The sequence below is a fragment of the Sinocyclocheilus rhinocerous genome, unplaced genomic scaffold (assembly GCF_001515625.1).
Source record: "Sinocyclocheilus rhinocerous isolate Xijiao unplaced genomic scaffold, SAMN03320098_v1.1 scaffold429, whole genome shotgun sequence".
NCBI classification, from domain to species: Eukaryota; Metazoa; Chordata; class Actinopteri; order Cypriniformes; family Cyprinidae; genus Sinocyclocheilus; species Sinocyclocheilus rhinocerous.
In genome coordinates, this window is record NW_015665829.1 from 44,810 (window position 1) to 68,245 (window position 23,436).

A 23,436-nucleotide genomic window follows, 5' to 3' on the forward strand; every position below is an offset into this window, starting at 1 on the left:
ACATTATGCATATAAATTTCAGGTAACACTTTATTGTAAGGACCAATTCTAACTATTAATCTAACTGCTAGAATATTAGCTGTTTATTAGTACCTATAACCATATTTTACATCCTTTAATCCTACCCCATACCTAACAACATCTACCTTACTCTTAATAAGCAGCAAATTAGCAGTTTATTGAGGCAAAAGTCGTAGGTAATAATTAGTTAATAATGAGAATTGGACCTTAAAGTGTAACCAAATTTCATCTTAAAATCTCGATGTAAAAAAAATCTGTTATCTGTCAGTGTGTCAAGTCCTTTGAGCTCTTGTGTATGAGCTGATTTGTGTGTCAGGTACCGGTTATTCTTGCGGAGCAGTACTTTAATCTGGTTGAAGTCGGGCCTCTCGTTGACGTCCTCTGACCAGCAGCGCTGCATCAGCTGTCCCAACTCATCGCTGTGGCTCTGAGGACACAGCAGCGGACGCAGGTACGGCCAGCGGCCCTCCGCCACACGCTCTATGATCTCTGAACCACAAATTACACACAGCAATGGAGAATAAGAAAGACGAACAAACATGCAATGAAACATTCTCCAGATCACGCAGGAAATAACATACACAGATTAGCACATAGAGTTAGCATAGCAAATTTCACAGAAAAACAGAGAGTGCGATCGGACTCCCTACTGGTGTGAGAGATCGAAAGAGAGCAAATGTGTGAGAAAAAAAAGAGTAAAAGACATGAAAGTGTCATTCACAGGTTTTGAGAAGACCTCGGACTTCACAAATGTCTTCACAGCAATCAACAGGAGTGATGATGACACAATGCTGTCACGACCTTCCTGTCCCACTCCACATCTCACTGCACTCGGGAATACATATATTGCCTATATCTTCACCCACAACATGAACATATGATCACAATATGATTGGATGAGCTGCATTCAAAGCTGCTGTAAAGGTGCTGATATACACACTATCTATCTATCTATCTATCTATCTATCTATCTATCTGACTGTTAATGGCAGTGTCTCTGGCATTCTCTCATTGCTGTCTTTGACTCCCTTTGTTCTCGTGGTGAGCTGGCTCTGCTCCAGACACCTCACTCATGTTCTGTTGTCTCTGCTTAATGAAGCCGCTGTTATGTGTGTGGTGATCCGTTTATGAGGACGGGTGACATCGCTGAGTGTGTGTTTGTATCCATGTCTCCATATAAGCAATAATGACACTGATAGAATGTAAATATTAGACACAGAACATAACAGAATATAGATTTTCCAACCCAAAGCACACAAAACAAAGAAAGCAACAGAGACAGTTACTGTGTAACAGCTGAAAGTGACCAGGACACTTTGCACAAACAAAAAATACTTCTAAACGTTTATATGCAGCAGAATTTACAACCGATCTTCTATTGTATGTATTTGTGTGAGTGTGTGTATAATATATATTGGCCAAAAAGCATTTGAACACTTAAAACTTTCTGAATGTCATTGCAGTAAATAAAACATTTATCAAGGCAATTGTCATTTGTACAAATGCTGCTTGAACTTTTCTCAGAAGCTTCATTTGTCTGAGCCGTTTTTACAACGACTCTAAAAGGAACAGTTCATCTAAAAATGAAAACTTGATGAAAATGTACTGACACTCAGGCCATCCAAGAGGTAGACGAGTTTGTTTCTTCATCTGAACAGATTTTTTTTCACCAGTGGATCCTCTGCAGTGAATGGGTGCCGTCAGAATGAGAATCCAAACAGCTGATAAAAACATCACAATAATCCACACCACTCCAGTCAATGGTTTAATGTCTTAAAGGGGTCCTTGATTATGGTTTCACTTTTTTAACTTTAGTTAGTGTGTAATGTTGCTGTTTGAGCATAAACAACATCTGTATGACGCTATGACGCTCAAAGTTCAATGCAAAGGGAGATATTTTATTTGACAGAATTTGCTTTTTAAGGCCTACAACACATGGCTGGTAGGGACTACAACGAGCTTCTTCCTGGATTGGTGACATCACAAACCCTGCCTCGGGAACATGCAACAAAGGGGGTGAGGCCATGTTGGGCTGCTTTAGAGAAGAGGAAGAGTTGTTGTAGTAGAGTGTTACTTACTGTTATAAATTAAATAATTACTCTACAAAAATGCTACAACACAATCATGTATTCTGCTGTACTAAAGCTTTAATGAGGATAAAACCGTATATCAAAAGCTAACATAAACAGCAGTAGCATTTACAAATAGCAACGTATCTACAAAGTATGTGAAAACTACAAACAAAAAAACATACCATTCCGAAACGTCCTGTAAGAGCCGTGCTTGTACAGGTTCTGCTCGGTTCTGCACAGTGCACCTCATAAACACAATCAAGCCTTCGAAAATAGCTGATTCACCACCCCTTTAATGATGGATTTGTTTCTTACAAACACGCGGCTTTTCATTTCACAAGACATTAATTGATGGACTGGAGTTGTGCTGTGGACTCTTGAGATGCTTTTATCTGCTGTTTGGACTCTCATTCTGACGGCACCCATTCACTGCAGAGGATCCATTGATGAGCAAGTGATGGAATGCTAAATTTCTCCAAATCTGTTCTGATGTAGAAACAAACTCCTTAGAAACAAACTGCTACATTTAGATGGCCTGAGGGTGAGTAAATGTTCTTTTTTTGGGTGAACTATTCCTTTAATCGACTGGTGTTTTAGTTAAAACCTAGAAAATTTCTTGAAGTGAAATCTTTAGCTTTTAAAGTGTGCTGGTGATATCTTACTTCAAAATAAATGCCACTTGGTTTGATATTTTGTTATCTAATGCAATGACAATTTAAGTGTGCAAAGATTATTTAGGCCACTGTTACTAATGCTTTGACAAATTAAACTGTTTTCATCTCGCTTACAAAGCAAGTGGGCAAGAGAGAGGTGAGGTGAATGTAAACACAGGTGACATGGAAAGGACAAATGACATGGAAAAGTACCCCCTGCCACCAGTGTAATTCACTGCATAATCTGTATCTTATTAACACATTTTATTTAATGTTGTTTTGATTCACATCAAAGCGCTAAACGAGAAAGCACTCTCACCTGCATAATGAGTTAACCATTCTCATGAGAGCGTAATGCTGAAATATTCATGTTCACAAATAAAAACTTCTCTTGAAAGTGTGAAATTAAATTTTTCATGGTTCTCTAGGGATCAAACAGCAAGTGATGCTTTTCAGAGATTGTTACTAAAAGGGAATGTTCACCCAAATATGACAATTTCTCTTGTTTTCTATTGCAATTCGCTATTAAACAAGCAAGTACCAATGACATCAGTCACATCAAACCCAGCACTTGGTGATAAATAAGACTATCCACAATACACTCTGAGAAAAAAAAACAAGTACAAAGCAGTCACTGGGGCAGTACATTAAGACTCAAAAGCTAAAACGTACATCATTGTACCTTATTTAGCCCTAAATGGTACATATTAGTACTTCTTTAAAAACCACCACCACCACAGTGACAGTTTTGTATGTGTTTTTGTTCCCTGAGAGTGTTAAAAAAAATAACTTTAAAAATATAGAACTGTATTCTTCATGATGATTTCAGTGTTGTTATCGTTAAATACAATGAAATAAAAAATAAAAAAATCTATTAAAATGAAGTTAAAATTAGTTTAATTGATATTGGCAACTTATTTAATTGGTAACTGAAATAATGCTGAAATAAATTATAATTATCAGATAAAACATATATAAACTTAAACAATATTTAAACTTAAACAAAATTTAGAAATGTGGCATTGGCAACTAACGTTTTGGGTAACGCATGTAACCATGGTTCCCCGAGAGGGAACTCGCGCTGCATCCTCTAGCGGACACTATGGGGACTGACGCCAGCATGACTGGTGTCTGAAGCACGTGTGAAACAACTCCAATCCCATTGGCTCACGTAGCCCATGACATCACAGGCGGGTGCCCGGAGGAATAAGAGGGCGCCTGCCGAACACGTCACTAACTTTTGTTGTCTTCAGGGGCCGTTTGTTTGACAGTGCATGTGATGTGACATGACATGTGGCCAAGTATGGTGACCCATACTCGGAATTAGTGCTCTGCATTTACCCATCCAAAGTGCACACACACAGCAGTGAACACACACACACACCGTGAACACACACCCGGAGCAGTGGGCAGCCATTTATGCTGCGGCGCCCGGGGAGCAGTTGGGGGTTCGGTGCCTTGCTCAAGGGCACCTCAGTCGTGGTATTGAAGGTGGGAGAGAGCGCTGTACATTCACTCCCCCACCTACAATCCCTGCCGGTACGAGACTCGAACCCACAACCTTTGGGTTATGAGTCCGACTATCTAACCGTTAGGCCACGACTTCCCCATGTGAAGGTGTTATGGAAAAAACCAAGGCAAGTGAGCATTTTAGAAAGTGTCTGCCTCCATGTTTTCTGTGTATTTATTTATTTATTTTTTATGATTATTTTTTGCATATTATTCATTAATTTTATTCAACTTTTGGGGAGTCGCAGCACATGACATGAGGCTTTTCTTCAATATAATATCAGGACAGTTAATATTTTTTTACATTATGGCTTCCAAAAAATCTAAATGAATTTTAATTCCAAAATGAAAAACATGTTCATCACCAAAGAGCTGTATTCACAACATTGTATGTATGAATTGCATTTTTTATGCAGTTTTGAATAAATTAGTAGATCTGGACAAAAAAATACCATTGATTACACCTTCACAGTACTGTGTGTGACCTCTGACCTTTAGGGCTGAGACAGGGGCCTTCCAGGTAGAAGACGCCCTTCAGCAGGGCGAGTTCCTGCAGGATGATGCCAAAGCTGTAGACGTCACCTTTTTGTGTCCCACACACAGGTGGGTTGTCGGCACGCAGAAGCTCGGGGGCTGTCCACAACTTGCCTGTGAACGCAAAGATCGGTGTTACATCTTCACACGCATGCAATTTGTATCTATACGTTGCCACGGTACTCACGTGCATAGAGAGCGTGCATGTCCTCCAAGTTGTTCTCCTTGCGGAAACTTTCCAGGCCGTAATCAGCGATCTTCAGCACGAAGCGGCTGTCCACCACGCAGTTGGAAGACTTCAGGTTGCCGTGGGAGACAATGACGCTGTTGTGGAGGAACACCATTCCCTGAGTGGTGAAAAGATGACAGTCTTACAAAGACATCTGACAGCATCCATCGTATTTACCAACACCGAACCACGAAAATATTAATTAAAGATTCTTTTTCAACTGCAGTATGCTTTCTGGAGTCATAATTCGCCCGTCAGGGAATTGACATCCTCATAAACCATTACAAATAACACACGTCTCAAAACCACCCCAATAAAATGTTACTCATGAGCAAGCCTCAATTTAACTGAGAACTATATTTTAAAAAATGCAAAGCAGTTTGCTGCAGTAAAAAATTTATATTTTAGTGTTCTTTGACAAGCATCATTAAAACAGCAAGATATCTTTCCCTTTCCTTCCCCTCCTGAGATTAAGAGCAGAAGAGTCTCTGATGTGAAACACTCACCTTAACAATGTCATTGATCAGAGAATAGCGAAACATCCAGTCCAGCGTGATTCCTTCACTCTCCATGAGGTCCTACAGGTCACACACACACACACACACACACACACACGTGGCTCATGAGGAAAGTCCGTGTGGAGAGAAGAGTTGATGGGAATTAATTATATTCTCTCACATCATCCTGTCAGTTATGTGTTATTATATTTTCATAGTTTATAGCTTAAGTGTGTAATTTTCTTGTTAAAATACTTCTTATCCTTGTTGAATGTGCAGAGACAACTCTAAGCCCACTGTCCAGGAACGTCGCGTGCACACTATAAATATAGCTCACTGAAAGTTCTAATGAGCAGGTATCGCGGTTCAGTTAGCGATGAAACGCCAGAAGCAGCAACAGATGACTTTAATGTCATCATGGATGAAAAGAAAGAAAGAAAGAAAGAAAGAAAAAGGAGATGTGAGTTGGCTGATTCAGTAAATTAGCTCAGGTCAAATAATCATATTTTCCGTCTACACCTGTTAATGTTAGCCTATGTTGACTGAGCTAACTTTAACATATACTGTTGCTAGGTAACAGACTGTTGTTAGCTAAATATTTAATGTAGAACAGTGGATATTTATATTTTATATATATATATTTTATATATATATATAAAGCATAACAAAGTTACTAAAATTTAAAGGGGACATCGGATGCCCATTTTCCACAAGTTGGTATGATTCTTTAGGGTCTTCATGAAATGTCTGCAACATACTTTGGTTAAAATTCCTCAATGGTCGTGTAAAACAATACCCTTTTTACCTTGTCAAAAACAGCTCTGTTCACAGTGGCTTGTTTCGGTGCATGTCTCTTTAAATGCTAATAAGCTACTGCTTACCCCACCCCTCTCTTCCGTGGGGCGTGTCGACACAAGACACATGAATTGATGCCTTGGACTCCGTTTATGGTTCAGAGGTGGTCTTATTCAAATAGCTAGCTATCTATGTAGAAACCAGCTGCAAATTGAAACATCTCACTGGATCCGCCACCTACTGGCGGTAAAGATAAAAAATGCATTGGAAAGTCAATTTAGGGGGCAAATATTGTCCTTTAATGGAAAAGGTGCAGTCTAAGTGGAAGAGATGGGGTACGCAGAAATGCCTCAGGGGGTACTCCACTCTAAAATGTCTGGGAACCACTGATGTAGAACATTCTGTCCTGTGCAACGAGTGATTTATTTTATATTTTCAGGTACAGCGGTTAGTTTGAAATAAAAGTTTGTTTAACAGTGGAAATTCAGTCTCACATTATTTAAACATTATTCAAAACATTAATGGTGAACATTTTCGACTTTATAAAATGATTCTCTCAAGTCTTGGCGATCGGCCCCTATTAAACAAAGAAAGTAAGACATTTTTCTTATACATAGTTTAGTAGCCTACTATACTTTTTGGCAGAACTGATCATTAATCAACTTAATTATTTCCTGGATTTTGTATCACCATAGTCCCTAAATGTATGTACATGCAGGAAATGGGATTCAAATCGAAAACATTTTCCCCCATTTTTTACACCCTTGCCTTTATGGTAACGTTCATGTACTTCAACTTGTAAATAAGATATTTTCAACATGACTTGAACACACCATAAGGCAGTCTCCTAAAGTGACTGAATCTATCTATTTATTTATCTATCATGCTAAATTATCCTTTGTTTATTATGCTATTTATTTTTTATACTAAAAACTAAAACTAAATATTTTATATATATTTATATTTTATATATATATATTTTATATATATATATAAAGCATAACAAAGTTACTAAAATTTAAAGGGGACATCGGATGCCCATTTTCCACAAGTTGGTATGATTCTTTAGGGTCTTCATGAAATGTCTGCAACATACTTTGGTTAAAATTCCTCAATGGTCGTGTAAAACAATACCCTTTTTACCTTGTCAAAAACAGCTCTGTTCACAGTGGCTTGTTTCGGTGCATGTCTCTTTAAATGCTAATAAGCTACTGCTTACCCCACCCCTCTCTTCCGTGGGGCGTGTCGACACAAGACACATGAATTGATGCCTTGGACTCCGTTTATGGTTCAGAGGTGGTCTTATTCAAATAGCTAGCTATCTATGTAGAAACCAGCTGCAAATTGAAACATCTCACTGGATGACAGTTTAGACTCAGACAGCCCATAACATTACTGGCTGCGTGTTTTCTTTTCAGATTTTCTGAGCCGACAGACACGCCAGAAAACTAAATGCATAAAAAGCTCAAATAAGTGAAAATTTAATCTGATGTCCCCATTAAAATAAATTAAAATGAATTGAAAAAATGAAAATATAAAATGAATAGCTAATTGAAAATATTACTAAATACTAGCATATAAATAACACTCCACTGAGCTAATCACACTGCATTTTGGGTTTGCCTTATGTGTGAAAGATACATGAATGTATCTCAAAGATACAAAGATGCAGTGCTGCTTTAGAAGAAGATATCCTAGAAGGCTTCAGAATTATGTCTTAAAATGTTGTCTAAGGGGCCGTTCACATATCGCGTCTTTTGCGCGCTCAAGTTCGTTATTTCAAATGTAGACGCGCGGCAGGCGCGCTCATAATGGAAGTGACGCGCATGCAGTGCGACGCGCTCATTTTTTCCAGGCGCGTCCGCGCCACATCGAGATAAACACATTTCAACTTTTCAGAATGCCGCAAGCGGGTCATGTGACTGTGCTGCAAATCCATTTATCCTTTGCTGAAACTTCCGTGTCTAGAGCGCAGGTCATGGTTGCTTAGCAACGGCAGACGCCTCCGGAGCGCAAGCGCCCGAACGCTTTGGAAAAAAGCAGAAAGCGGTGCGCCTAGCGTTTTCAACGCGTTTTTAGCCGCGACATGTGAACAGCCCCTAAGACGGTAGAAGAAGCAAGTGGTAAAGATTATTTTCGCATTTGTGAGCATTTATGTTTTTATACATTTAAAAAACAAACAAACAAAAAAAAGTTTAAATAATAACGCGTTTTTAGCTGCGACATTTCGCATTTGTGAGCATTTATGTTTTTATACATTTAAAAAACAAACAAACAAAAAAAAGTTTAAATAATTATTTCATACTTAATCTTCTGTATTTATTTATTAGTTTGTTTGTGCATGCAGTGAAAATGTTGGCAAGGTAAATCAAAATTTGAATCCTTATTGTTAAGCCCTGCTTGGTGAAACAAAAAGGGTGGCATAAACACAAGCCGTCTATTAATACATCCATGCAGGTGCAGTAACTGAGAGCAGTGGTGTGCGTGAGTTTTCACCTGCAAGCTTCCACGAGGACAGTACTCAGTAAGGATACAGATGTTGGGTGGGTCGATACAAGCGCCGATAAAGCGTGTCAGGTGTTCATTCTGTACATCACGCATCTATAATAGGAGCAGAAAAGAGCATAAGGGAAAAGAGGAGGGAGAACAGCATGAGGAGGAGAGGACAAAGAGAGAGAGCTGTTTAGTCTCTCTTTTCCATCAGTCCCTGGCTATTAATATCTCCCAGGACATCATATAAAGTTAATTAAGGCACCTGGCAAAAAGCACAAAATGGCACGGACACACACTTACATGCTTGAGTTCAAACAGCACTCTCCTGGTGAGCTCGATGCGTTTCTTGTTGACATACTTAATGGCTGTTATGTTTCCCTGGAAAAAGAGGCATCAACGCACATTAGTTTCAGCCTGATTGCTATCGTGGGCTTGGCAAAGAGCTGGAGGGCGGATAAAAAAATAAATAAATGCCCCACCATTTAAGAGAAGAAAAAGTGCAACATAATGTGTTAATTAAGCACCATCCTAATTAATGGGGGAAATGATGACATGTGGACATGAATAGCGCTCATCCTCAGGGGTTCTGCTTAATTGGAGAGGAACTACATCCGATTAAGAATGGGTCCATTAGCCAGGGCACGCCAATGGTATTGTGGGAGATCTAAAGATGAACCCTTCCACTATTTGACACTTCTGCTGCTAGGCAGGATATGTAATTTATTTACATGCAAAACGGCACATTGCCTGCAGCAGAATCACACAACCCACAGAAATAAAACGAAAGGGCAGAATGGTAATTAATACAAAACAGATATGGAAGTGGGCGGGGCTTAGTAGACCAGATATTTTCTCTAATTGGTCAGAATGAATCTAAATAATAACGTACTGTTTTGACTCTATTTTCAGTTCAACCCTTGTGAAAAAGAAGTACAATTTTAGTTTATATCAAAAGCAATTAGTTGAACTTTAGAGTGCTTTTTGACCCAGTTAAGCGGGACTTAAGTACATCTTTATATGTATTTTCATAATTACTTCTATTGTCTTTGAAATATGGTTAAAGTGCATTGCCGAATTCACCGACAAACATTTTTGTTAAACTAAAATATTATTTAATTTCTACTGAAACTTGTATGCCATATATTTAAATATATATTTGTAATTACACATTTGTAGTGCCGAAGTTGCAATTTGGTACATTTAAAATATATTATACCACTAATTACATGTTATATCACTTTTTGAGCAAAGACTTTAAAATGAAATGACCTAAACTGTCATAAATCTTTAATGCTTAAGTCAGACTCAAGTTTGGTCTCTTTTTAAAGAAGACACCTGGCCGATTATTGTCGAAGTGAAAAAAAGTGAAAGTTATATATTTACATTTATTATTATGAAAAATGCACAAAAACACTATTTCTAAATTTGATATGAAATAGATATTTTCCAAAACTTGTTTTACTCTAAACCTGCATAAAAATCAAAGCCATAAATCTAAACAAGTTGTGTTCCAAATTTGAGGTTGATATCTTAAAAATGAGCTCTCAGTAAGCTTTTGAGCGCAGTACCAATTGTTTCCACTGGATGAAATTGGTTTCACATTCATTTCCAAAGCGGTCACAAGTGTGAATAATTTTGTGTGTGTGTGTGTGTTCACATAGCAAGTTTCGTACCATTCTGATGAAGTAAAAAATTTAACACGCTTCTTTTTAACAAGGCTAATGAAGTGGCAACTACAATTTTACTTAAAAACGTCTCCAATAAAAGACAAAAAACATCCTGAGATTCAAAGTGGAGTGGAGGGGCTGTCAAGCGCCCCCTTGAGGAAGGAAACATAGGGAACAGTTATTAGCCAACAAGATTTGCCGGCCAGGGCCCATCCATCCCTCACCACCAAACCTTTAATACCTTGTAATAGCCAGTCTTGGCATAGATCTGGAAGTTTCCCTCCATAGTCAGCAGTGAGCCGTAGTTAGAGCCTCTCTGTGTGTGGAAGGATGAATAAGACATGAGCAGGTTTACTCAAACTATAGGGAACTATTGGAAATGACAGTGTGTGTGTGTGTGTGTGTGTGTGTGTTTCCCCTCACCAATGACATGGTGAGTTTGCTGCAGGCTCTGCGCAGCACCTTCTCCATGTTACTCCACTGGATGTCCTCCCAGTGCACACGCCACAGCTGAGCGGTCAACTCATTCTCCAGCTTCAGCTTCCTGATGCCGCCGAGTGACGGACAGAGAAAGAGACCGAGGGAGAAAGAAAGAAGAGGATAAATAAGCAGAGGAGAGGGACAATGAGAGATGGGATGCAACTGGGAAAAACATCAGATGAAAAATTGTTATAAAGACAAACAAATGTGAAAGAGAACAACATTTATGTGGCACAAATGTTAAATATGACAATCAATATGTGTGTCACTGTCAGCACTGGGATACAGTGTACTGAATTTAGGTAACAATGTTGCTTAATAATTAATTTCTGTAACAGCTTTCAACTGGCACATGTAATACCAGATAAAATATCCTTCAGAGGAAAAGAACTTAAAAAAGTTTTATTATTAGCATTTGCACGATTATCAAATAATGACTGAGGCATGCAAATAGTACAGAGCAAAACAAACAATCTTATTTTCCGTACATAGTTGGATTACTCTACAATTGCTGTGCGGTTTCTATCTAAAAATGTAATTCATCAATCAACGTGTGCAACTTACCATGGTATATTAATTAATTGATCTAATTCACTAATTTTCATTCTCATTTCACACAAGGCCACGCTAAATACCTGGAGAATATTAAAAATGAATATAATTTTCCATTGAGAGAATGCCTCTTTTGTCAGTCGTGTTACATGTTGAGCACTTATTATACAAAATGCCCCTTTAAAAAATAGAATTTGAATAATTTCAATATATTTTAAAGACATTTACCAATAAATATAACTTAAAAAAATTTTTTACTTTAATATTAATTCGTGAAATTAAACCTGGAGTTTTGTGGCAGAAACTAAATTTTATGCAATCTCCATGTGTCTCCCATGTCAAGACATCTCAGGGACTTTTTAATAACAAGGCAACTTATTAAAACATATATAATTTTCTATATAGGAAATGTGTACATTGCAGTTGGACTTTTTGTCATTTGAAACTGAGCAACAGCATCTGCCAGAGCAACCTGTTGGAGAATTTGCTATTCGTCACAGAAAAAGAAGATCATCGGTGCACAGATATATGACAGTCTAAAGAAGGGCTCTCCAACTCAACCCCATCTCACAGAATAACATAACTACTTTACAAGATGACGATTTCTTATGAACAAAAGTATACGATTAGAATAAAAGCATGAAATCCCACCCCTAAACCGTCAGTGGGGAACAAGCAGATCATATGAAACGTACAAATGAGACTGTATACAAATTCATACCAATTAGCCACCAATTCTCCAAAATGTGTAAAATGGTTACAAATTGCCATGAGAGCCTGTTGTTCAACTTTAATGTGAGTGAGAGATATCTGAAGGGATGACATAATCTACTTGATTGATATACCATCTGTGTCTTTGGATTATGCTTCAGAATGACAATAACACACAGTTGTTATTTCTACTGTTAGTCACTACCATATGTCCTAGGTTAGGAATCATAATTAAATCTCTTGATATCCTGCCTCACTGAATATCATTTACTGGCTTTGCGGAGTTCTTGATCATTTTCTGTTAGCCCATCAGATAAAATAGATAAAATTGGGTAAAACGTGAAACTAACTTTTAATATTTACCTAAAGCACAGCTAGGTGTAAGCTGAATGGGGCTCTCCACCAGTAATAATGCATCATAATGTGTAATAATTTTTTTTTATAACTGAGCAATTTATATGATGGCAGCATATGCAGGTCATCACTCTGAACTGGTAGCATCATATTAGAAGTGCTAGCTACGAAAACTCTGAAAGTACTACTAAATGTAAAAAGAAATATGTGTAACACATTAAAAAAAAACAGTTTTTAATGAAATTTTAAAATAGCTCTTTTATAATCTCATGCAAGTATTATGAAAAATAATTGCAATTAAATAAAAATAAATTTACTGTTATAGAATCTACATCATATTTGGAGAACAGCTCAAAATTTGACTTTTTAATAAAGCACAACCACCATTGGCTGCAATTCTTGGCATGAACTTAATAGAAATCATATGCATTTCATTGTCATTGGATACATGGTCACATATGGTAGTGAAAGTGATGAAGTCATGGAGACGTAGACTGAGGTGCTATATCTTTCTCTGTCGTGGTCTGGCAGTAAGTTCCCTAATTAAAAATCAGGAACAGATAGAGGAGGAGAAAAGCAGAAAGAAAGACAGACAGACAGAGAGATATAATATCAGACCCAGATCGCCCAAAGCTCGATATTTGCACACCTGACATGTAGTGTTACATCATGTCTAATAATCAAAGTTTGATTAAAGCGCTCTAGTTTTGTCGCTCGCTCTCAGTATAGACATTGTGTTTATCTGCACGGGTTTCAACTGACCTGTATATGAAGACTGTGACGGTTACGATGATGATAAAAATGAAGCACACCACTATGGAGATCATCTGGTGCATGGTGACCGTCTCTGAGGAACAAAACCAAGAACACAATCTCCACACATCTGAATTTCATGAGAGATCACACAGACAGCAGTAAGATAATCAGACCTGCTGAAATCATTTCATACATATTATTTTATTCTGACCTCTTCTTTTTATTTCTCTGCCACAGATGTCAGTGTTTGAAATCTGCTTCAAAGAGAACTTCATGAAACCGACAAAACCCCAAATGCACGATGAGTGCAAAATACGCCAATTTTTCATGACAAAGGACTAAATTTAATCAGATGGGTCATTCCTACTACTGTATATATGCAGTACATTTTCATGTTTTCATCATGCGTGTCCTTACATTCATATTGAAGATGATATTAGCATTTTTAACGCAATATCTCTAATGCAAGATACCAAAAGGTTGGGGTCAGTACACTTTTTTTTTTTTTTTTTTAAAGATTAATACTTTTATTCAGCAAGAACAAATTAAATGACAGTAAAGACAGTGACGGTAAAGCCACTTTGTTATTCTGTGATTCTGAGCATTATCCCTGGTCTTGCCTGAGTTTCCTGCCTTGTTGCTTGTTTGGATTGCTTTCCTGTGTTTTGACCTGTTGCCTGTATTTTGGATTACGTCTCTGGATAGTGAAGGGTCAATTTCATTCCTTTTTAATCGTTCATCAATGCTATCATCTTTGAGGAAGGGACAAAATCCCAGAAGTATTAAATATTAGATTTGATGAATTCTGTTATGTTTTGTGCTATTAGCTAGTTTCCTCCTTCAATCTTTAAAGGGGTCATATGATGCAATTTCAAGTTTTCCTTTCTCTTTGGAATTTGGTATAGTTAGCTAATTTACTACAACATTTACTTCAAGCTGACAGCCCTGTGTAAGCCAATGGTTTACTTTAGCTCTTAATTTCTCTCCTGTTAATTTTCTTAATATTGTATAATTAATCAAGTTCTAATTAATCTGATGTGCCAGAGCTTTAAAGGAACACTCCACTATTTTTGAAAATAGGCTCATTTTCCAACTCCCCTAGAGTCAAACAGTTGAGTTTTACCGTTTTCGAATCCATTCAGCCGATCTCCGGGTCTGGCGGAAGCACTTTTAGCTGTAGCTTAGCATAGATAATTGAATCTGATTAGACCGTTAGCATCTCGCTCAAAAAAGACCAAAGAGTTTCTATATTTTTCCTATTTAAAACTGGACTCTTCTGTAGTTACATCGTGTACCAAGAACGACGGCGCCAGACCTGGAGATCGGCTGAATGGATTCGAAAACGGTCAAACTCAACTGTCTAACTCAAGGGGAGTTGGAAAATGAGCCTATTTTCAAAAATAGTGGAGTGTTCCTTTAACAGAGCATATTTCAGTCTGCCTGGTGTACAGAAAGACATGTAAACACAAGCATATTAGTTTTTAAAAGTTAAAATGGTTCTGCATAACAGGAATAACCCATTTTGAATATGTCTTTTCATTCTTTGAGGATCATTTTCAGGTGATGAGTTTCTCACATGCTCTCACAATATTGATCAACTGCTGTGTGCAATTTTTTTTGGATCTGTTATTAACCTAAATTTAATTAAGAAACATTACAGAACTACATTAAAACAACAAGAAACATGCCTTGATTTAATTATTACGTTAATCATTAACTAACTAATCAAGTGTTTTATCTTGCTTACACATACGTATTTTTGCATATATTAACTGGTCACTACAATCTTCATTTCATAAAGTACAGATTGTACTTTAAAACAATACACTGAATTATAATGAGAAAAGTTATTCAACACTTTATACTTCTATATATAATGTATGCAAATGTACACTTAATATATTCTGAAAAATATTCATAAGTGAAGAATAATGTCAGCCAGTCATTGTCACAAAATATATGCCAACAGCATTAAAATAAAACTAAAATGAATTGGCTGACTGTATATTGTTTTGCTTATTGAAAGACTACTTATAAATGCAAGGACACGAACTATTGATTTGAGTCTAATTTATTTTATTACGTGGGAAGATATGTCTGGGAAGATGATTTTGGCTGAGTATAGTGGAGTCTGGTGTCTTTTCATACAGGTCTATTATAATATGAGTTATATAGGGCTACACTCACTTGCCAGGCAAGCAGGGTTGTCATTTTTGAAGCCACACAGTGGGATATCTGGAGGCGGACTTCCCTTCAGCCAGTACACCTTCATCCCTGGCTCCGGAATCATCCGCTTCTGACTGCCATTATACACGGACACAATCTAGGACATACAGCCATCATTTCAGCAGCGGTGAGATGGGTTTAGCCAGTAATGTATTTTAAATGTGAAGAGGTATATACAGTATATGATCAGATGAAGGCCTCTGTACCTGATAAACTCCTGTAGTCGTGTCGGTCATGTCCCATAGAGCAAAGTCAATCTCGCGATCGCCATTCTCATCCAGTTGAACGAGTCCAGTAACCCCTTTGAAGATTAGAAAACAAACATTAGATCAGATGTTCATTAAAAAAGCCGATGTGTCAGGCTGTGCATTGCAGACTCCCAAAATGAAGTGTCATTTCGGCAGTAAAACGTTCCCTTGGGAAAAAGAAGTATCCTTCTGCATACTTTTAAAAAAAGGTATACTGTAAAAAATTATTTTTTTTGTGTAAGCTTTCTTCAAAATCCCACTTTTAATTCAGTGTGTTATTTGCAGTTTCTTTTAAATTGTTTCTACTCCAAATATTATCAATGTATTTACAGAAATAATGTACTTTAAAATAATATACTTAAGTGGGAACTAAATGTAATGTTTTCAGACACTTGATGCTTGTTTTGACCCACTACAGTAGGACTTAAGTACATCTTTATATGAAATTTCATAAATACTTCTCTTGCCTTTGAAATATGGTTAAGATGTACTGCTGAATGTATTGACAAGCATTTATGAAAAACTAAAATATATACTGTAATATATATATGAAACTTCCATGACAGGTATTTAAATATATTTGTAATTGCTCATTTGTAATGATGAAATTGCAAATTAGTACATTTAAAATATATTAACTTAAATGTAATAAATAACACATTACAATACAATTGTAACATGTATGCTTTGTCTGTCTGTCTGCCTATCATTTGACCTAGTTTCTTGTTTGTTTCTTCTGATTGTTTTCATTAGTCATTCCTGATGTTAACTAATTAACTCATTAGTTACATTTTTACATTATTACAAAGTGCAGTTTTTAAGGCCACATCCACACAAAGCCAGAGCCATCTTTTTTTCCCCTCGTTCTAAAAAAAAATTCCATAAACACGGCGTCGTCTCAAGAAATATCTGCGTACACACGAAACCACTGAAACCGACTCAAAACGATGTAGTATACATGCCAGACCAGTAAGTGGCGCTGTAATTCTGCCACAGAGATACACTAAAAACGGAGGTTTCAGGCTCCCAAAACGCCGGATCCGTCTGGACGAAACGCTGATACGATACAAAATTTTTTACGTATACAGCTAAACGCGTCTCCGTGTGGACTGGCTCTAAGTGTGTTAAGAAACATAGCTATGAAAGTAAACTACACTTACACTTAAGTGGCCTTTCATTTAATTAATATTCTATTATCTGCAATTTTTTTTTAAATATACTTTTACGTGTACATTGCAAACAATTAAGTACACCACATTTTCACATGGGTTGTATTGAGCGTTTGGCCTTAATTTGCACTGGCACTTCATTAATCATTCATCATGTAACAGTTTAAATATCATTGATGGATGAACACAAGGCTAACGCAGTCAGCAGCAGATGCACAGCACCTGTAGGAAAATAAAGTCTTGGCCAAACCACACAGGGGAAACGAGGCTAAAAGATAATCACACCTCATTTATCCAGTAGATTTTCCCATCATTGATGCAGTAAGCACTGAGCAAGCACACTACGCTTTTTGCCAGCAATGTGATTCTTTCCCGGCACTCCACATTAATGGCAAACAGACTGTGCTTTTCTGACGCCTGGCACTGAGCCTAGCACACCTGAGCTCTGCTGTCCCATGCAGAGACATTCAATAGGCTGTGATTTAACAAGCCATGGCCAATTTATCTTGGCTTATATTCCACAGTACACCCACAGTATATCCCCCCTCCCCCCCCCAACAAATGGCTTTTTTCTTACAATTCAGACTTTGTTTCTCAGAATTGAGAGTTTACATCTCAAAATTGTGAGTTTCCATCGCACAATTCTGACTATTTTCCCCAAATTTTTAGACACCTGACCAGACCAAATACACATGCAGAGAAAAAGTAGGAACTGTGAGATATAAACTCAGAATTCTAAGTAAAAAAATCAGAATTGCGAGATGTAAACTCAAAATTCTGAATAAAAAATTTAGAATCAAGATGTAAATTCAGAATTCTGTGAAAAAAGATAAAATTACGAGATGTACTGTAATCTCAGAATTTTGAGGGAAAAAAATCAGAATTGCGAGATTTACTGTAATCTCAGAATTCTGAGGATGTAAACTCAAAATTCATAATAAAAAAATTAGAAATGTGGGATTTAAACTCAGAATTCTGAGTAAAAAAATCAGAATTGCGAGATGTACTGTAATCTCAGATTTCTGAGGATGTAAAATCAAAATTCATAATAAAAAAATTAGAGTTGCAAGATGTAAACTCAGAATTCTAAGTAAAAAAAGACAGAATTGTGGGATGTAAACTCAGAATTCTGTCAGTATTGTGGGATTTTAGTCACTTGTCAGAAAATGGCAGCTTTTAGCATTAGATCTAGAGGTCTTTTTGGGTGGAATGTTTTTCTCCTCAGAAAAAAAAGCAAATTAGAAGTGTGTGTGTGTGTGTGTATAAAATAAACTGGCCACTGAATGTTCTTTGATGTGTTTGGTCCATCTGCTATGGTCTACCACCTCAAGCTCTTCCCAACAGCCCCTCTGATTATGAACACAGGTCTGCTGTCTTGCACCATATACAACACTCAGACACTCTATGCCACCACAGGACATTGATTCAATAAAATCCCTAAATATGGCATGAGCCATGCAAAACTCACCATCACAATGCGACGGGTTTCTGTGTGGTTGCCAGGGTGGTGTTATGTGATTTATAGCTCTAGGTTAGTGGTTTTCAACTGGAACAACTCAGCAAGCTTGCAAGGGGGCCGCAAGATGACTTAAAACCATTTAAAAGTTGTATTAAAATAATCTGTCAATTAAAATGCAAAAAAAAGCACACAAAAAAAAGTACACAAACAACATATGATGATATTTCGCAGTATGCTGAAAATGCATTGAAAATGAGCTCTCACTTAGACAGTTTTAGTTTTCACGGCAATATAGAGATCTGCACAGACTGATTTTCCTCTACTGCGAGTTTCATTTCTCATGCATTTCAGATTTTACTGAGTATGGATGTCCCTGCATATAATGAATCTGTTCTTGCATGGTCCTGCTTAATGTTGATCCTGTTACTGCCAGGTCATAGAAGCAGAGAACTCAGAAATGTGTTTTATATGGAATATTAATAAAATAACTCCTGACCGCAGAATTTGGTCCCATGTGTCTATCAGTCAGTCCTACTGTGCAGCCCAAGCAAACAAAATATGTATGGAAAAATACGTAGAAAAACAGATAATGTCTTGGCAGAAAATTATCTGTACAATTTCTGTTAAAGGGGTCATATGATGCGATTTCAATTTTTCCTTTCTCTTTGGAGTGTTACAAGCTCTTGGTGCATAAAGAAGATCTGTAAAGTTGCAAAGACTAAAGTCTCAAATCCAAAGAGATATATTCTTTATAAAAATGATATCTTTCCTTCATATTAACATGGTACATTATGGCATATTTTTACAGACTTTTCTTAGAGTGTGCACTTTATTTATTTTAATTGTTGAACACTGTTATTTTCAGACAAAACATTCACAATAAAATTTTTTTTTTTACCATTATCAGGTACAAAAACGCTTAATTAAATGAAAATTATGTCATAAACTACAAGGTTTTTGAATTAAATGTCACCTATGGTGCAGGTTTGGCATCATTAAGTTATGAGACACTCAAGAGCCTATGGCATTTGATGTTACTGATGCCTAATAAGCACTGAAGCTGATTTGGAAGAAAGATCTATGTGAATAGTATTTAAAAAATGTGTCCCATGGAAAAATACAGCATTTTTGGAACAACATGAGAATGAGTATATACTACATTTCATTTTTGGACGAACTATTGCTTTAATAATTATAGAGGCACATAAAAAATAACTGAATTTGTGGTGGAACTTGGCTGATTCACAACAGTCTGATTCTAGTTATAAGAGTCTTTAGAGAGTTGCTATTCCTGAAATCTTTTACCCCATGTGGCGTTCCCCTGGTAAACTTTCTAATTTCCATGTCAAAATGGTTTGAAAGGGCTTGAATGCATAATGACTACATGTATTTTGTCGAGCTGCTGACTCTTTAAACTCATGAAGTTGAAATGTGTGTCATGAGTCCGGTGAGTATCGCTTTCGGTGTCAGCAGGGTGGAGAATTAATTTTACTGCCTTGGTTTGTTGATACTGATCAATACTGCTCACCGTGGGAAGTGAGACAGAGACAGTCTACAATGAAGATGAGCAAGACGTGTTAATGGAATAGAGATAAAAACGGAGCGGCTTGGAAAACACAAAGACAGAACCGGCCAAGACTGCGATAAGAAATCAATGCTGAATAAAGAGACTCAAAGACAGCGTTTTGTCTAGAGAGACTCTTTTAAACCAGATGTCATGAATGCACATCGTTCTCGGCAGTAATGGTGATTTGGGCTCCCGTGGTCCCAGTGGAGAGCCAGGTTCAGCCAGCAGCATAGAGTTTCATCCCTGTCACGGCACCGTACGGTTTCTATTTGAGCCACACTAATAGGCTGCCAATATAGAGTGTGTGTGTGCATGCGTGTATGTGAGTTAAGTGGGGGTACGTGCATGTGTGCATGCTCAGATGTGTTTGTCTCTCCAATCGAGGACATAGTTCCCTCCCTCCTCAATATATGAGCCGGAGCATACCTGCTTTTGCAGCATCAAATTGAATGAATGAGAAAAGTGGTTACTTGAGCCTACAACAGTGTTTACTCTTTGAAATAGCCCCTTTAAGTTAGACTGATTTCGGAGGAAAACATCTTTTTATGACGTTATAACTATGTTATTAGACATCAGCGTTAGCATTAGTTTGACAGACTCCCTCTTGCGCAAAGTGACGGGAGAAAAAAGCAACGCTGCCGTGACTGGCATGGCCTTTTTCCTTAAATTTCAGCTCTAATTCGCTTGGTATTTACAAATTACAGCAGGGAAGTAACAGGGAAATGATATGCGGGATTTGTTGTTTCTAAAAAAAACAAGGAGCTTACTTTCAGAAAAAAATGAGCGCAGGCTAAATGAATGAATGTAAATGTTCATTCATTTAAAAAAGGAAAACTTGTATACAATCTAAATGCAATGTAACTGACGAAATGTGAGATTATGGTAAAAAAGTGGCAATGCCAAAATAAATTAAATAGAAATGTATGATCATTAAAAATGTCTGTAAAAAAATATGGTTATTAAAATTTGTAGGAAATACAGCACAATAATTTCACAAACTGGATGATAAATCGTATTTTATCACAATTTCTGCTTCTCTCGATTAATTAAGCATAACCATCTGCAGTAATATCTGCTGGTTATTTATCCTGAAAACATTTCATTTTCATTTGACATTCACATGATCTTGAACTGGCAACAAGCCTCCATAAGCTTTTATACTTGCGGTTGCCTGATGTCAAGTGTTTCAATCCCACATTCAGAGCTTTTATCTTACATTTTCTGCCAATGTTTTAATTAATCCCAACCTGGCAACTATACGTGTATGTACACTTTCTGCATTTGAGAAAAAAGCACTGATGAAAAAAATCAACAAACATGTAAGCTGGAGTTTTGTCATCTCTATTGAGATATTCTGCTCAAATGAAAGTGTCATACAGCCAGTCTGTGCTCCTTCTAAATCTGCAACTGAACCTCTTAATAAATCCAAACATGCATTTTGACGATATTGTTTGCAATTGTGGTTGCTGAATAAATGCATGCAACCTTTTTGCCATAATACAAAGTCATTTTTGTTGTTGTTGAGAAAAAAAAAACGTTAAAATTAAAATAAACTTAGAAAATATTAAATATTATTTAAAAACCCCTCAATGAGAAAAAAATAACACTTCTGAGCACATTCTGAGCAAACTTTCAAAATTCAGCTCATTATGAAAATCCAACAACAGAATTTGCATTTTTCTAAATAATCAATTTTGACATCAAAATGTAAATGGATGCAATAAATACTCACACTAAACACATTAATGCTATTAACCTGCAAAGTGGAATCTAAGTATGTTGGGACTTAATCAAATTATGACTTTTCCCAATAAAACACATTTTTTTGGCTGTATTTGGTGCAAGATCATGCAAATAAATACACTCACCATAAAGAGTAAACCTTTTTCACCAAGTGTTTCCCTTTATGAAATGTTTTTAATAGGATGTTCCCTTGGTAATCAAAAACACAACACATGCTTGCAAGTTTGAACATGTGGGATTATGTGGTGCATGAAAATCCTACTATAACAGGACACAAGAACTTCATATTGCCACCAGAGGGATTGCGGACAACTGCTGAATCATGGGAAGAGGGTTATAGAATATTCAGATATTTTGCTTGGGCGTGGGAATGGACCAAGTGGGGTCTTCTCATATCAATACATATAAAAAACATAAACATTTCTAAATCAATATTCTTCCCACTCTGACCAAAATATGTCCCATTAGTCCCTTCACATGATCTGCATGATGGGAAATGCAGCTCTAAATGCAAGTAACGTGTCCCATTGCCCTCCACATTAAGGTTGCTAGGTGGCAATAAGAAAGTGAAAATTGTGAAAGCAATGATATCAAGAAATGAAAGCAATGCTTATGATACTACATATGTCCAGTAATTACAGGCTGTGCTTCCAAAGGGGTCAAAGTGGAAACAGTTTAAACTTTATGTTGCAACACCTTGTCTGGTTTTAATGGTTTTATTAAATTTTAATAATTAAAAAGGATTTATAATCAAATGAATTCATAAAATGTTTATTTAAAAATGTATACAATAATAGAGCTATATGAATTGTGTTTTAATTTCCCCCCCCAGAAATGCTGTGTTCTGTTCTTCTGGAATGTGTGTTTTATGATTTAATATAAAATTATTATCAAACATGTTGGTAATAAAAGGAATGCATAAATATTAACAATTTAATTCATCTTTTAAAATGACATTAAATGAATTTTTTAACAATTCCTTTCATTGTTTTTTTTTTTGGACAAACAGATTAAATTAAAACATGGATGAAAAATTTGATATTTTATAATATTCCAAACATAATGTTTAATAAACTATTAATGCTATTTTTATTGGTACTTTGAGAAGTACATCTTACGGCACATTTGCAGTATATTTCTGTCATTGTTTCTTTAAGTTAAAGTAAACTTTTATTTTGGCAGGTTGTTGTAAAGACCGTAGAGCAGTGGTTCTCAACCCGCGGCCCGCGGGCCGCATGCGGCCCGCCACGAATTCAAATGCGGCCCACCGTGCTGAACACAATTTAAAAAAAATACTTTCAGTTTTACAATTCATTTTAGTTTTTACATTAATTTAAAAATGTACTAAATAAATATATGCTATAGCTTAATGTTTATATGTAAAATAATTTTGTTTTTCATATATTATTTTCAGACATGAGCAGTACTCACATAGCCTAATTAACGTTACGCATTTAAAGTAACGACCAAGCGGCCAGCGGCAGACAGTGAGCATATGTTTGATCAATTTAGCCTTCTCAAATCATCACGACTTGACTAAAATAAAATCTATAGATATAAAACAGTTCAAGCATATAACAATGCTTAAAAGTTAAACCTAGATAAATGTGTGCTGTATCCAATAGTTTGCGCAGAGAGTGGAAGCTGAAGCGCGCTTTGCAGGACATAGAGACGCCAGCGCAATCACTTGCATTTTTTTCA

General features: G+C 36.7%; 1 protein-coding gene across 1 annotated transcript in view; it reads right to left on the minus strand.

Annotated features, from left to right (window-relative positions):
- LOC107731544 (atrial natriuretic peptide receptor 1-like) overlaps positions 1–23,436 on the minus strand; it is a 97,645-nt gene that overhangs the window by 6,048 nt on the left and 68,161 nt on the right. The window contains exons 6-16 of the mRNA XM_016542660.1: positions 15,756–15,850; positions 15,511–15,646; positions 13,330–13,414; positions 10,894–11,014; positions 10,712–10,786; positions 9,104–9,181; positions 8,807–8,911; positions 5,525–5,596; positions 4,977–5,136; positions 4,748–4,903; positions 342–510 (exon numbers count right to left, since the gene is read on the minus strand). Coding sequence (XP_016398146.1) covers positions 342–510; positions 4,748–4,903; positions 4,977–5,136; positions 5,525–5,596; positions 8,807–8,911; positions 9,104–9,181; positions 10,712–10,786; positions 10,894–11,014; positions 13,330–13,414; positions 15,511–15,646; positions 15,756–15,850 — 1,252 coding nt within the window. The remainder of the gene's footprint in view (positions 1–341; positions 511–4,747; positions 4,904–4,976; positions 5,137–5,524; positions 5,597–8,806; positions 8,912–9,103; positions 9,182–10,711; positions 10,787–10,893; positions 11,015–13,329; positions 13,415–15,510; positions 15,647–15,755; positions 15,851–23,436) is intronic.